Source organism: Salmo salar, chromosome ssa23 (assembly GCF_905237065.1).
Source record: "Salmo salar chromosome ssa23, Ssal_v3.1, whole genome shotgun sequence".
In the NCBI taxonomy this organism is placed as follows: Eukaryota; Metazoa; Chordata; class Actinopteri; order Salmoniformes; family Salmonidae; genus Salmo; species Salmo salar.
This window is the reverse complement of record NC_059464.1, coordinates 37325584-37342609: the sequence shown is the minus strand read 5'-3', so window position 1 is coordinate 37342609 and position 17026 is coordinate 37325584. Positions and strand designations below refer to the sequence as shown.

The 17026-nt window shown below is 43.0% G+C and overlaps 1 protein-coding gene across 2 annotated transcripts in view; it reads right to left on the bottom strand.

Annotated features, from left to right (window-relative positions):
• The window catches only part of LOC106584549 (receptor-type tyrosine-protein phosphatase zeta), a 113429-nt gene extending 106604 nt beyond the window's left edge, over positions 1-6825 (bottom strand). For both annotated transcript variants that reach the window (XM_014169974.2, XM_014169975.2), the window contains exon 1: positions 6527-6825. In XM_014169974.2, coding sequence (XP_014025449.1) covers positions 6527-6590 — 64 coding nt within the window. In that variant the 5' untranslated portion in view covers positions 6591-6825. The remainder of the gene's footprint in view (positions 1-6526) is intronic.
• Between the last annotated feature and the right edge of the window lie 10201 nt (positions 6826-17026).

The window sequence follows — 17026 nt, the reverse complement described above, 5'->3', positions numbered from 1 at the left end:
ATGATCATGGTTCTGAGCACACCTGGCTTTCACCAGACCCACATGAACTAACTTGATTCGCTGCGGTTCACAAACATTTTGAGCGGCTACTTTTAATTGGGAGTCCAAAGACAAAGATCTGGTATAATAAGTGATTTTTTTTAAACCATTTTTTTTGGTTTTTTATTTGGTCAGTGTGGGTAAGTGTTATAATGGGGTTTCAATTCTTGCTTTTCAATATCACATCAGGGACTCCCTCAAACCCTGGTTGCCGCTGGTATAATACCAAACCTCTGTGTCTTGGTATGTGTCTCTGTGCCGTGGGTCTTCTTCTAAACAATGCAAGGAACCAGTTTGACTAAAAGCTATATACCTTGGGGTAAACAGCTGCTGACTTCAAGGACTTGACAATAAAAGGTCATACTGACAAACAAGTCCTAAAACACGCACCTTAGGTTAAACTACAGGAGAAGAGCTGCTCTAGGATCAGGTTTCCTTCTCTAAATCTTCAACTCAAAGAGTTTACAAAGAAATACTGTCAAACACTTGACCAACGTGGCTTGAGTGAAATATTCCCCTGTACAGCCTTTGGCTCAGCACTGCCAAAATATTCTTAAGTTGGTCAAAGTCCCAGTTACTTGCATTACTACACAGGCATGTCATACTACACACCTTTTTAAATTGTTCACATTATGACTTCTGTCATAACTGCATACTGCCCAGACTGCATTCTACACCAGGTTAAACTTTGTTGCAAAACAATTTGTCACCATCCTGTTAAAATCTTATTCCTGTAAGCACTTACATTTCATTTATACCTTACTGGTATTTTATGTTAATTAAAAGAGCATGGGCCTTTTGGGGAGTGTTATGTGCAGTCATATTAGTCCCAACACATCTACTTTATTCCATTATGCGTGTCACATTGAGAATTAGAACAGAAAGTAAGATACAAAATAAGGGGGGGATCACCCCCTAGCACTTTAACCAACAGTGTTGCTCACACAAGCTTGCTGGCCTTTATCTTAGTCCCTTTGGGATTTGTATTCAGCATCAAAAGACAAGAGCCATCGATATACAAGACAGTTAAGAGACCACACACTAACAGGCAGCTGAAGAGAAGAAGGGGGGGAGAAATCAATGGATCTCTACGAGATTCTTCCTGTTCTCCCCAATGATCCCGGTATGAGCAGCCCCCTTTCAGTTGCAAGATGGGCCACCCGGATCTGCCCTGTCCTCCATTAAGCGGCCAGTGGTAGGCACCAAGGAACCGGCTGGCAGAACACCAGTGGGAAAACAGCAGAGCTTGACTGTCACGCCAGACAAGATGGTTGGCCAAACCAAAGAGTCCACAGGGACAGAGAGACAAATGAGGAGAAGAATAAGTTGAGGGAAGAGATGGTGGGAGAGAGACAAGAGGACGAAAGGAGGGAGAGATTGGGGGAGTGAGAGGAGAATGAAACAGGGAGGTTAAAATGATGAGGAGGAGAAATGAGAAGAGAAAGATGAGAGATGGAGGATGATGAGGGAGGGAGAGAAAAAGTTGAACAAATAGATGGGACAAAAAGGAGACGAGAATAATGCATGTGAAAGTGTGAGATAAAGAGAGAGCATGAAAAGGGGGGAAAGTCTGGAACAAGACTAATGAAAGTACAAGTGCTGTTGAAACCTCAACTCCATCGCACTTCTAGCTTGGGGGGGGCAACACTGAGGTGTCAAGGAGGGGGGCTTGGGAGGCAGAGCATCGGAGTGTTGCCGTGACGCTCCTGTGACGGTTGTAACATGCTGCACTCTCGCACTTCCCCTCCAGTCTCGCACTTCCCCTCCACTCTCGCACTTCCCCTCCAGTCTCGCACTTCCCCTCCACTCTCGCACTTCCCCTCCACTCTCGCACTTCCCCTCCACTCTCGCACTTCCCCTCCAGTCTCGCACTTCACCTCCAGTCTCGCAGCATGAGAGCCTCCTGCGCCAACGCTGCCACTGCTTCTGGGACAAATCGGCGATCCATCGAGCGTCACAGTTACAATGGTCTCCCTCGCTGTGCGCCCCTGAATACCGTCCCGCTCTGCCAGCTTCTCCCCCACCCATACAAAACCAACCACTCTTCTGACAGCATAATTCGGGGAGGCCTTGGGAAGATTGGGCATATGGAGGAGAGTCCTGGGCACCACTAGGGAGGCTTGGCTGGGCTGTACCCCCACATAACCCCAGTCCTATTCAGTCATGGCCGGGGAGAGAGAGAGGGGTGACTCAGAGGATTCACTGTGGCCCCTGTGCATGCTTGAGCGAATGTCGTTGTGCCTAACACCGACTAATCTGGTCATCAAATAGCACTGCTGCTGCCGATTGGAAATCTGCCTGGCTTTTTACCAACAACCAGGGGATGGCTAAGAGGACCAGTGTGCCAAGCTGCTCTGGGAACGGTATCCCGCAGCTCCCTCGGAGAAAGAGGGAGAGAAGGAGAAATATAAAAGAATGGGAGGAGAAGTTAGGAAAATGAGAAGAAAGAGTAGAGAGGGCAGAAAGATAGAGGGCAAGGTGCCATGGAGAAAAAGCTATTCATCTGTGTCAAAGGAGGAGAGAAGCAGCATTGCAATTTCTGTTGGTAATAAGTAATGATTTGGAACTGTTAACAACAGTCGTAATCAGACTGTAGCAGACAATGTTTGACCCATATACAATAATTGTTTTCCAGATTATGCAAATACACTATGCAAATAAACTCTTGAGTTGTGTACTCTGCAAGTGTAGTTTATTGTGCTCCTCAGTGTGATAACAACTACATGGGCAACCTGAAGGTATGAACTGGCAGTGGCACACTTCCCTCATGTACCAGTAAGCTACATCTGAAACTGGGTTAAGCATTGGACCACCAGCCTTTGACACACGGCTCTCAGGTGGTCATCCAAGAGGCACGAGGAAGGGGTGTGGCCTCTGGATACCCACCAAACGACCAACCATCCGCCTGAATGACAGACTGACTAACTATGACTGCCATCTGTCACGAGTCAGGACCACCCTGCTCCAAAACAACAGGCATAGAGACTTCCTCATCCGAGAGAGAGAGGGGCACTGTGGGTGATGCCCAGTGTAAATGTCCTATCTATAGCCCACCACGTTGGGAATACAGATGGCACAGGGTCTGCATTGCATTCAGTTCACTTGTGTGTCTTTTTTCTTCCATCAATTCCTCTGCTGCCTTCCCAACAGCAACTTGCTTTGTGCCCCATGTTTCATCAAAGAGTCATTTAAACCACTCAACTGAAAGAGGCAAAAAAAAGGAGGGGAGTGGTGGCAGAGGGGTGCATGTGGTAAAGCATTCAGCAGGTACCAAAACATTTGCTATCCCAGTTCACAAGGCCAGTCATAAAAGGCTCCTAAAATGAAATCTTAAGCAAACTGGCTTTAGCCAGCTTTTTTCAAATATTTGTTTAATGACTCAACCAAAGGATTAAACCAAGCATATCAGTCTCCTCCTTGGCACTGTATGTGTGTGTCATATTGAAACGGAACAGCTGAGACCAATTCGGCGAATTAAGAAAACACTCCTTCCACTCAGTTCTGAGGAGACACGTAAACAATCTGTTTATTGAAATATTTACTAATAATATTGGTAACACCAAATATTTATAAGCACATGACTGTCTTATAATAAAGCTAACAATACATGATGTATTTATTCAGGATCATTATGAGATATAAGATACAGCGGCATAGCGCAGTTTTGCGGGCCCCCGCAAGGTCTGAGCAAGGACCTTGGTATTTTACACATTTTGCCATGAAGCGGAGAGAAAATGTTGCTGTTTTAGAACTCAGGGATTCTTGAAAGACAGGACAATCGCAACTTTGCCCCACAAATATTTGTCTTAATATTAACATTTTAAAGATATATATTTTGATAGACCAAAGTATCAACTATCATACCATGTAAAGGAACAAACTAATTTCTAAAACAAAATTATAATAAATAATAAAAAGCACCTAACTCTTTTTCTGTCAGACATTTCATTTTTACAATTACATTTTAGTCAATTTAGCAGATGCTCTTATCCAGAGCGACTTACAGTAGAGTGCATACATTTTTATTACATTTTTACATACTGGCCCCCCGTGGGAATCGAACCCACAACCCTGGCGTTGCAAGCGCCATGCTCTACCAACTGAGCTACAATTATTGTCCAAAAAGTGTTTAAAAGCTTTGATTGTTTAATTCTAACATTATTATTATATATTTTAGATTTAGAACATAAAAACAACATTTATAATGCAACCATTATCCCTTACAGGGCCTTCAGAAAGTATTCACATCCCTTGACTTTTCCCACATTTTGTTGTGCTACAGCCTGAATTGAAAATTGATTAAACTTATATTTTTTTGGCACTGGCCTACACACAATATACCCCATAATGTCAAAGTGGAATTATATTTTTCAACATTTTTACAAATTAATTAAACATGAAAAGCTGAAATCACTTCAGTCAATAAGTATTCAACTCCTTTGCTATGACACGCCTAATTAAGTTCAGGAGTAAAAATGTGCTTAACAAGTCACATAATAAGTTGCTTGGATTCACTCTGTGTGCAATAATAGTGTTCACAATGATTTTTGAATGACTACCTCATCGCTGTACCCCACACACATAATTATCTGTAAGGTCTCTCAGTCGAGCATGTTAAATTCCAACACAGATTCCATCACAAAGACCATGGAGGTTTTCCAATGCCTCAAAAAGAAGGGCACCTATTGGTAGATCGGTAAAAAAAAAAAAAGAAGCTGACATTGAATATCCCTTTGAGCATGGTGACGTTATTCATTACACTTCGGATGGTGCATCAATACACCCAGTCACATTACCCCCAACCCTCTTTTTACGCTGCTGCTACTCTCTGTTTATCATATATGCATGATGATACATGCATGTACATACTACCTCAATTGGGCTGACCAGCCAGTGCTCCCGCACATTGGCTAACCGGGCTATCTACATTGTGTCCCGCCACCCACCACCCGCCAACCCCTCTTTACGCTACTGCTACTCTCTGTTCATCATATATGCATAGTCACTTTAACCATATCTACATGTACATACTACCTCAATCAGCCTGACTAACCTGTGTCTGTATGTAGCCTCGCTACTTTTATAGCCTCGCTACTGTATATAGCCTGTCTTTTTACTGTTGTTTTATTTCTTTACTTACCCATTGTTCACCTAACACCTTTTTTGCACTATTGGTTAGAGCCTGTACGTAAGCATTTCACTGTAAGGTCTACACCTGTTGTATTCGGCGCACGTGACAAATAAAATTTGATTTGATACAGGCGTCCTTCCTAACTCAGTTACTGGAGAGGAAGGAAATCGCTCAGGGATTTCACCATGAGGCCAATTGATAGAGTGAAAAGAAGGAAGCCTGTACAGAATAAAAATATTCCAAAACATGCATCCTGTTTGCAACAAGGCACTAAAGTAATACTGCAAAAAATGAGGCAAAGCAATTCCCCTTTTGTCCTGAATATGTAACAATACAAAGTGTTATGTTTGGGTCAAATCCAATACAACACATTACTGAGTACCACTCCCCATATTTTCAAGCATAGTGGTGGCTGCATATGTTATGGGTGTGCTTGTAATTGTTAAGAACTGGGGAATTTTTCAGGATAAAAACAATTCACTAAATGGAGCTAAGCACAGGTAAAATCCTAAAGGAAAACCTGGTTCAGTCTAACTCTAACCCACCAGACACTGGGAGACGAATTCACCATTCAGCAGGACAATAACCTAAAACATAAGGTGAAATCTACACTGGCGTTGCTTACCAAGAAGACAGTGAATGTTCCTGAGTGGCAGAGTTACAGCTTTGTCTTAAATCTCCCTGAAAATCGATGGCAAGACCTGAAAATGGTTGTCTAGCAATGACCAACAACAAATTTGACAGAGCTTGAACAATTTTGAAAATAATAAATGGGCAAATGTTGCACAATCCTGGTGGAGAAAGCTTAGAGAAAGACTCAGCTGTAATTGCTGCCAAAGGTGCTTTTACAAAGCATTACCATTCTATCATCTCATTCAGTTCTCTTTTCCCTTGTAAAATTCCGCTAAATGTAAATTAAGATCAAATATGCTGCAGAACAAGGACCCCCGGGTGTGTACTACGCCAGTGATGAGATAATAAAACATTACAATGGGGGCATGTTACCACTTATTTTTTGGACAACAACCTGATTCTACTGTAGGCTACCCCAAAGACGCACAACGCTTGTGCATCATCATTGTCGAGAGTATTTAATACAGGCTGAAAAACAATGATTACGTTTAGGTTTAAAATCAAATCAGTAAAAATAATCCATGATGCATACAATGGAGGTTGTAAAAGGTAGGCTTGTAAAAACAAGCGAAGTTGATTTGAACCTTAACTTCACGCGCACTGCATTCTTGTGGAGAGAAAAACACATAGCCAACAGAATCAACAATCATCAAGTAAAAAAACAAAAAGCTTTTTAAATGTACTAATAATGAGAAAACACAAGATTAGATATCAAGTTCTTACCTAATTGACAGACGCGCAAGAGCTGAGTGAGCAATAGGAAGCATCTTGAAGCAGCCGTGTCCATATTTCAACCTCACCAACCTCGGTGGAGACAATAAAAAGGTAATGTATGGTTCTGGGAAAGATACTCCCGGCAAGCGTGACGGTTTCACTATTGTTTCATGGTGGGAGTTGTGTGGTCCCCGTTTCTCTTCTTTTCGGTATCTCCGGGGCGACTGTTATACACGGAGATGTACGGTGAGTGAAAGGGGGATGTGTGTGAGAGCGTGCGCCTCCCACAGACCATAACAACGCACGAGCTCTATCTTGTTCAAGGGAGTTGAAGATAGTTTTTTTAAGCCTCCATTCATTTATTTATTGATTCAATTAATTCATTATGAATTGTGATGATTCCATGGAGCTCAGTTGCAACAGTTGTTGTGGTTACTTGTTATATGTATGCAACATATTTTCAACCACAAACTATAGGCTAAGGATAGGATGGTTGACCAAACTCCACGTCTATACATGAAATGGCAACGTTTATTGAAAACTTTTGGTTCACACATTTAATTTCACATGGATAGATTTTTTTCAGAGGACCTCTCTCCGTTCTGTGAGCTTGTGTGGCCTACCACTTTGCGACTGAGCCATTGTTGCTCCTAGAAGTTTACACTTCCCAATAAGAGCTCTTACAGTTGACCATGGCAGCTATAGCAGGAAAGAACTTTAATGAACTGACTTATTGGAAAGGTGGCATTCTATGACGGTGCCAAGTTGAAAGTCACTGAGCTCTTCAGTAAGGCCATTCTACTGCCAATGTTTGTCTATGGAGATTGCGTTACACCTGTCAGCAAAGGGTGTGGCTGAAATAGCCAAATCCACTAATTTGAAGGGGTGTCCATGTAACAGTGTAGGTTCCGTCCCTCTCTTCGCCCCAACCTGGGCTCGAACCAGGGACCCTTGCACACATCAACATCTGACACCCACGAAGCATCGTTACCCATCGCGCCACAAAAGCCGCGGCCCTTGCAACGCAAGGGGAACAACCACTTCAGGTCTCAGAGCGAGTGACGTCACCGATTGAAACGCTATTAGCGCGCACCACCGTTAACTAACTAGCCATTTCACATCGGTTACATCCACATACTTTTGTATATATAGTGTATTTTCAAGCTTGCATGTTTCTTGCATGGGTCGTAGGATGGTCCATCACAAGTGACTCTCAACTCCAATGCTACTTGCTCACAGAGCCGGTTCACACATTTCTGATTTGGAGATGGAAGGAGTTTGTAACTGAACAACAAAACATGTTGGAAAGCACCAGATAACTGACAAGTACTGGCACAAGAAACACATCTTTTTTCAAACAAATAAATGTAAAAAAATTATATATATATAATAAATATAGTTGAAGTCAGAAGTTTACATACACTTAGCTTGGAGTCATTAAAACTCGTTTTTCAACCACTCCACAAATTTATTTTTAACAACCTATAATCATTTTCCCAACAATTATTTACAGACAGATTATTACACTTATAATTCACTGTATCACAATTCCAGTGGGTCAGAAGTTTACATACACTAAGTTGACTGTGCCTTTAAACAGCTTGGAAAATTCCAGAAAATGATGTCATGACTTTAGAAGCTTCTGATAGGCTAATTGACATAATTTGAGTCAATTGGAGGTGTACCTGTGGATGTATTTCAAGGCCGACCTTCCAACAACTCACTGCTTCTTTGCTTGACATCATGGGAAAATCGAAACAAATCAGCCAAGACCTCAGAAAAAGAATTGTAGCCCTCCACAAGTCTGTACAAACAATAGTACGCAAGTATAAACACCATGGGACCACGCAGCCGTCATACCCCTCAGGAAGGAGACGCATTCGGTCTCCTAGAGAGGAATGTACTTTGGTGCAAAAAGTGCAAATCAATCGACATAACCTGAAAGGCCGTTCAGCAAGGAAGAAGCCACTGCTCCAAAACCGCCATAAAAAAGCCAGACTACGGTTTGCAACTGCACATGAGGACAAAGATCGTACTTTTTGGAGAAATGTCCTCTTGTCTGATGAAACAAAAATAGAACTGTTTGGCCATAATGACCATTGTGGGAGGCTTGCAAGCCGAAGAACACCATCCCAACCGTGAAGCACGGGGTGGCAGCATCATGCTTTGAGGACAATACAGTGCCACTAACACGGCCCGCTACCAAAACCTGCGGGCTCTCCTTCACTGCAGCCAACGTGCGTAAAACATTTAAATGTGTTAACCCTCGCAAGGCTGCAGGCCCAGACGGCATCCCCGGCCGAGTCCTCAGTGCATGTGCAGGTGTGTTTACAGACATATTCAATCAATCCTTATCCCAGTCTGCTGTCCCCACATGTTTCAAGAGGGCCACCATTGTTCCTGTTCCCAAGAAAGCTAAGGTAACTGAGCTAAATGACTACCGCCCTGTAGCACTCACTTCCGTCATCATGAAGTGCTTTGAGAGACTAGTCAAGGACCATATCACCTCCACCCTACCTGACACCCTAGACCCACTCCAATTTGCTTACCGACCAAATAGGTCCACAGACGACTCAATCGCCATCACACTGCACACTGCCCTAACCCATCTGGACAAGAGGAATACATATGTAAGAATGCTGTTCATTGATTACATCTCAGGATTTAACACCATAGTACCCTCCAAGCTCGTCATTAAGCTCGAGACCCTGGGTCTCGACCCCGCCCTGTGCAACTGGGTCCTGGACTTCCTGACGGGCCGCCCCCAGGTGGTGAGGGTAGGTAACAACATCTCCACCCTGCTGATCCTCAACACTGGGTCCCCACAAGGGTGCGTTCTCAGCCCTCTTCTGTACTCCCTGTTCACCCACGACTGCGTGGCCATGCACGCATCCAACTCAATCATCAAGTTTGCAGACGACACTACAGTGGTAGGCTTGATTACTAACAACGACGAGACGGCCTACAGGGAGGAGGTGAGGGCCCTTGGAATGTGGTGTCAGGAAAATAACCTCACACTCAATGTCAACAAAACAAAAGAGATGATCGTGGACTTCAGGAAACAGCAGAGGGAGCATCCCCCTATCTACATTGACGGGACAGTAGTGGAGAGGGTGGAGAGTTTTAAGTTCCTCGGCGTACACATCACGGACAAACTGAAATGGTCCACCCACACAGACAGCGTGGGGAAGAAGGCGCAGCAGCGCCTCTTCAACCTCAGGAGGCTGAAGAAATTTGGCTTGTCACCAAAAACACTCACAAACCTTTACAGATGCACAATCGAGAGCATCCTGTCGGGCTGTATCACCGCCTGGTACGGCAGCTGCTCCGCCCATAACCGGAAGGCTCTCCAGAGGGTAGTGAGGTCTGCACAACGCATCACCGGGTGCAAACTACCTGCCCTCCAGGACACCTACACCACCCGATGTCACAGGAAGGCCAAAAAGATCATCAAGGACAGCAACCACCCGAGCCACTGCCTGTTCACCCCGCTAACATCCAGAAGGCGAGGTCAGTACAGGTGCATCAAAGCTGTAACCGAGAGACTGAAAAACAGCTTCTATCTCAAGGCCATCACTAACATTGAGTGGCTGCTGCCAACATACTGACTCAACTCAAGCCACTTTAAAATGGGAAAATTGATGTAATCAATTTATCACTTGCCACTTTATATTATTTATATTAGATAATTTTTTACATAACCTACATTATTCATCTCATATGTATATACTGTACGCCATACCACCTACTGCATCTTGCCATCTTGATGTAATTAGATGTATCACTAGCCACTTTAAACAATGCCACTTTATATAATGTTTTCATAACCTACATTACTCATCTCATATGTATATACTGTACTCTATACCATCTACTGCATCTTGCCATCCTGATGTAATGTATCACTAGCCACCTTAAACAATGCTGCTTTATATGTTTTCATACCCTACAATACTCATCTCATATATATATATATATCTGTACTCCATACCATCTATTACATCTTGCCTATGCCGTTCGGCCATCACTCATTTATATATTTTTATGTACATATTCATATTCATTCCTTTACACTTGTGTGTACAAGGTAGTTGTTGTGGAATTGGTAGATTACTTGTTAGATATTACTGCACGGTCGGAACTAGGAACTAGAAGCACAAGCATTTCGCTACACTTGCATTAACACCTGCTAACCATGTGTATGTGACAAATAAAATTTGATTTGATGTGGGGGTGCTTTGCTGCAGGAGGGACTGGTGGACATCATAAAATAGATGGCATCATGAGGCAGGAAAATTATGTGGATATATTGAACCAACATCTCAAGACATCAGTCAGGAAGTTAAAGCTTGGACGCAAATGGGTCTTCCAAAGTTATGGCAAAATGGCTTAAGGACAACAAAGTCAAGGTATTGGAGTGGCCCTCACAACGCCTTGACCTCAATCCTATAAATTTGTGGGCAGAACTGAAAAAGCGTGTGCGAGAAAGGTGGCCTACAAAGCTGACTCAGTTACACCAGCTCTGTCAGTAGAAATGGGCCAAAATTCACCCAACTTATTGTGGGAAGCTTGTGGAAGTCTACCCAAAACGTTTGACCCAAGTTAAACAATTGATAGGCAATGCTATCAAATACTATTTGAGTGTATGTAAACTTCTGACCCACTGGGAATGTGATTTAAGAAATAAAAGCTGAAATAAATCATTCTCTCTACTATTATTCGGACATTTCACATTCTTAAAATAAAGGGAATTTTTACAAGGATTAAATGTCAGGAATTGTGAAAAACTGAGTTCAAATGCATTTGGCTAAGGTGTATGTAAACTTCTGACTTCAACTGTGTGTGTATATATGTATATATATATATATATATATATATATATATATATATACACTGCTCCAAAAAATAAAGGGAACACTTAAACAACACAATGTAACTCCAAGTCAATCACACTTCTGTGAAATCAAACTGTCCACTTAGGAAGCAACACTGATTGACAATACATTTCACATGCTGTTGTGCAAATGGAATAGACAACAGGTGGAAATTATAGGCAATTAGCAAGACACCCCCAATAAAGGAGTGGTTCTGCTGGTGGGGACCACAGACCACTTCTCAGTTCCTATGCTTCCTGGCTGATATTTTGGTCACTTTTGAATGCTGGCGGTGCTTTCACTCTAGTGGTAGCATGAGACGGAGTCTACAACCCACACAAGTGGCTCAGGTAGTGCAGCTCATCCAGGATGGCACATCAATGCGAGCTGTGGCAAGAAGGTTTGCTGTGTCTGTCAGCGTAGTGTCCAGAGCATGGAGGCGCTACCAGGAGACAGGCCAGTACATCAGGAGACGTGGAGGAGGTCGTAGGAGGGCAACAACCCAGCAGCAGGACCGCTACCTCCGCCTTTGTGCAAGGAGGAGCAGGAGGAGCACTGCCAGTGCCCTGCAAAATGACCTCCAGCAGGCCACAAATTCGCCACTGGCGCCCTGTTGTCTTCACAGATGAAAGCAGGTTCACACTGAGCACGTGACAGACGTGACAGTCTGGAGACGCCGTGGAGAACGTTCTGCTGCCTGCAACATCCTCCAGCATGACCGGTTTGGCGGTGGGTCAGTCATGGTGTGGGGTGGCATTTCTTTGGGGGGGCCGCACAGCCCTCCATGTGCTCGCCAGAGGTAGCCTGACTGCCATTAGGTACTGAGATGAGATCCTCAGACCCTTTGTGAGACCATATGCTGGTGCGGTTGTCCCTGGGTTCCTCCTAATGCAAGACAATGCTAGACCTCATGTGGCTGGGGTGTGTCAGCAGTTTCTGCAAGAGGAAGGCATTGATGCTATGGACTGGCCCGCCCGTTCCCCAGACCTGAATCCAATTGAGCACATCTGGGACATCATGTCTCGCTCCATCCACCAACTCCACGTTGCACCACAGACTGTCCAGGAGTTGGCAGATGCTTTAGTCCAGGTCTGGGAGGAGATCCCTCAGGAGACCATCCGCCAACTCATCAGGAGCATGCCCAGGCGTTGTAGGGAGGTCATACAGGCACGGGGAGGCCACACACACTACTGAGCCTCATTTTGACTTGTTTTAAGGACATTACATCAAAGTTGGATCAGCCTGTAGTGTGGTTTTCCACTTTAATTTTGAGTGTGACTCCAAATCCAGACCTCCATGGGTTGATAAATTGGATTTCCATTGATTGTTTTTGTGTGATATTGTTGTCAGCACATGTAAAGAAAAAAGTATTTAATAAGATTATTTCTTTCATTCAGATCTAGGATGTGTTGTTTAAGTGTTCCCTTTATTTTTTTTGAGCAGTATATATATATATATATATATATTGTTTGTTGTTGCCTGTTTTGCATGTTATTTTGGCATTAATATGTGTCACATATCAGTTTGCTAAGCATGTAAAAAAAATATAAATACATATATTTTGAGGTAATAAAGCCGCATACAAACATGGCCTCTTTTTGTTTTCTTGAATAAGGCAGCTCCTAAATGCAGGTGTTTCAGCCTAGCTCAGTGCTTTCTTTGGTGGAGGGGTAGCCAGCAGAAAATACAGAGCGTAGAGGTTGGTAAGATGAAGAGAAAATATAGATAAAACGTATCGGTGCTTATCTTCCATTAGACATAAACATTACACAACAAGTTGGAAATTGCAAATCAACAATGAGTGGTTTGGAAGAAATCAGTGAGTAATTGCAAGTGTTGCAAAGAAATCACTATTTTTCTTCCCCTGCCTGCTATTCGGGTGGAGCGGGTGTGTGGTCCAAGTCTGGGTTTAAGGGTCTCTTTTCCAAGCTTAAAAGGATAAACATTCATACGCAACACCGTGGGCTAGGAAAGGTTGAATACTTTGGCCATGCCGTCAATCCAGCATGACTTCTGCCGCGTTCAAAACAACTGGAAATTCGGGACTGGGAAAACTAGCTGCGACTGGGAAAATATATTTTGAATGGTCATCTAACTCGGAATTCCAAGTCACGACCTCGGGCCCCTTTCTAGAGCTCCGACGTGAAGATCACTAACGTCATGATTCAACCTTGTTTTTTGTCCCGAGTTCCCAGTTGTATGACAAAATTTGCCCACAAGAAGGACCGCTGCACCACTTTCCTGTTCAAGTGAGCACAGCACAACAATGGTGAGGCCAAAAATGTATTGTATGCTGCTGCATAAATTACGTCATATGCCAGGGAGATATATAAACTATAGCGAAGAAAGTAACAATATGTGTACAGTCGTGGCCAAAAGTTTTGAGAATGACACAAATATTAATTTTCACAAAGTCTGCTGCCTCAGTTTGTATGATGGCAATTTGCATATACTCCAGAATGTTATGAAGAGTGATGAGATGAATTGCAATTAATTGCAAAGTCCCTCTTTGCCATGCAAATGAACTGAATCCCCAAAAAACATTTCCACTGCATTTCAGCCCTGCCACAAAAGGACCAGCTGACATCATGTCAGTGATTCTCTCGTTAACACAGGTGTGAGTGTTGACGAGGATAAGGCTGGAGATCACCCTGTCATTCTGATTGAGTTTGAATAACAGACGGGAAGCTTCAAAAGGAGGGTGGTGCTTGGAATCATTGTTCTTCCTCTGTCAACCATGGTTACCTGCAAGGAAACACGTGCCGTCATCATTGCTTTGCACAAAAAGGGCTTCACAGGCAAGGATATTGCTGCCAGTAAGATTGCACCTAAATCAACCATTTATCGGATCATCAAGAACTTCAAGGAGAGCGGTTCAATTGTTGTGAAGAAGGCTTCAGGGCGCCCAAGAAAGTCCAGCAAGCGCCAGGTCCGTCTCCCAAAGTTGATTCAGCTGTGGGATTGGGGAACCACCAGTACAGAGCTTGCTCAGGAATGGCAGCAGGCAGGTGTGAGTGCATCTGCACGCACAGTGAGGTGAAGACTTTTGGAGGATGGCCTGGTGTCAAGAAGGGCAGCAAAGAAGCCACTTCTCTCCAGGAAAAACATCAGGGACAGACTGATATTCTGCAAAAGGTACAGGGATTGGACTGCTGAGGACTGGGGTAAAGTAATTTTCTCTGATGAATCCCCTTTCCGAATGTTTGTGGCATCCAGAAAGAAGACAAGGTGAGCGCTACCATCAGTCCTGTGTCATGCCAACAGTAAAGCATCCTGAGACCATTCATGTGTGGGGCTGCTTCTCAGCCAAGGGAGTGGGCTCACTCACAATTTTGCCTAAGAACACAGCTATGAATAAAGAATGGTACCAACACACCCTCCGAGAGCAACTTCTCCCAACCATCCAGGAACAGTTTGGGGACGAACAATGCCTTTTCCAGCATGATGGAGCACCTTGCCATAAGTCAAAAGTGCTATCTAAGGGGAACAAAACATCGATATTTTGGATCCATGACCAGGAAACTCCCCAGACCTTAATCCCATTGAGACCTTGTGGTCAATCCTCAAGAGGCGGGTGGACAAACAAAACCCCACAAATTCTGACAAACTCCAAGCATTGATTATGCAACAATGGGCTGCCATCAGTCAGGATGTGGCCCAGAAGTTAATTGACAGCATGCCAGGGTGGATTGCAGAGGTCTTGAAAAAGAAGGGTCAACACTGCGAATATTGACTCTTTGCATCAACTTCATGTAATTGTCAATAAAAGCTTTTGACACTTATGAAATGCTTGTAATTATACTTCAGTATTCCATAGTAACATCTGACAAAAATATCTAAAGACACTGAAGCAGCAAACTTTGTGGAAATAAATATTTGTGTCATTCTCAAAACCTTTGGCCACGACTGTATGTTGTATAGTAAGCTGTTAGTAGCCCATGTGCCTCACCCTAATAATTTGGTCCCTTTCCCTCCCATAACTTAGCCTACTGTTCTGACTTGGTTGTGCACATGTAGCCTATAGCCTATTTTTAGAGAAATGTCATCATCGAATATTGTAAGAGCTTTAGCTGTCTGCTTATATGCCCCCTTTATTTATCGTACAGTTCTGATTTGGTGGACAGAGAGAATACTGTAAGAACAGCCCATGTTCTGAATTCTGTCACTGTACATTTCAAAAGTGCTGAACAAATAGTTATATTGACTACATCCATCTTAGCTCGCTCATTAATGTCTTAATTGAAATTACGGATATTATTTTTTAATTACATTTTTTATTTAACCATTATTTAACCTTTATTGCCTCTTATCCGCTCATCATTCCCTTATGCCATAGTTTGTACATCTCAATTGTCAGTAGAAACCACATCTGTTTCAGCAAGTCAGCCATATCAGCAATGTTTTTTAAAAAGGCAATAAATGAGGCTGAATGAACTGTTTTGCTGCCAGACAAGGCTCCACTGATAACAAGGTGTAGCAGTGGTAAGGATTCACTCCATGGTGCTGAAAAGAAAGCTCTGTAGTTGGAACAGCTTTATGTAGGACCTAACAGTTTGCCGGCACCGTTTGTCACTGTTATAGTTCAATTAATGTATTGTTTAGTGTTGTTTTGTGTACTAGCTTGGCTGGCATGCATCAAAAACATTTACATGCTAAAATTGCCACTGCATCCATCACTGGGCAAAAGTTACTTTCTCAATGCCAATGTATTACCACATGAGAAGCTTGTGTTATGTGCAAACATTTTCAACAGTCGTCATTGACTTTTTAAAATGATCTATAACTTCTCCTCCAATGTCATTTTAGAACCTTGTCAAACCAGAAGATAATGCATTCCTAAAAAAATCATACTGTCCAGAAAGGTAAGGAAACTATTTCACCAAATGTTCCCCTTTAAAATTGGAATTGTAGCAGCGAAAACTGCCATGTTACTTCAAACAACAAACACAGTTTTTTTTCCTTCTGACATCATTGCACATTATTCCACGCTCGATAGAACAGCAGAGTATGTACTACTTTTTGTTTAGGTCCATGCTGGAGCTCCTCTTCGCCGTTTAATAAACAAAACAAAAACAATAACAAATGCGCCTTGGGCAGCCAGTGGCGCTGTTTTGCCTAATGCGGATCTCAAATTCAAAACAACTGGGCATGATCGATATTGGGCCTAGCAGGTCAGCGGAGAGGAGCCACCATTGAGTGACCATCTCTACTGATCAATGCAGGAAGTGGAGTGGATGATGCAAACTCATTAGGGCTTATGGAAATATCCATGTGTACAGCAATATTGGAGAGGATGGTTCATAGATGAATGGTAGGCCTATTGTTAGGACAGCACTAAGCAAACCATAACATGTAGAAATAGAGAAATTATTTAAAAAATATGCAGTACCAATCAAAAGTTTGGACACATCTACTCATTCAAGGGTTTATTTTTATTTTTACTATTTTCTACATTGTAGAATAATAGTGAAGACAACAAAATTATGAAATAACACATATGGAATCATGTAGTACCCAAAAAAGTGAGATTCTTCAAAGTAGCCACTCTTTGTCTTGATGATAGCTTTGCACAGTCTTGGCATTCTCTCAACCAGCTTCATGCGGTAGTCATCTGGAATGCATTTCAATTAACAGG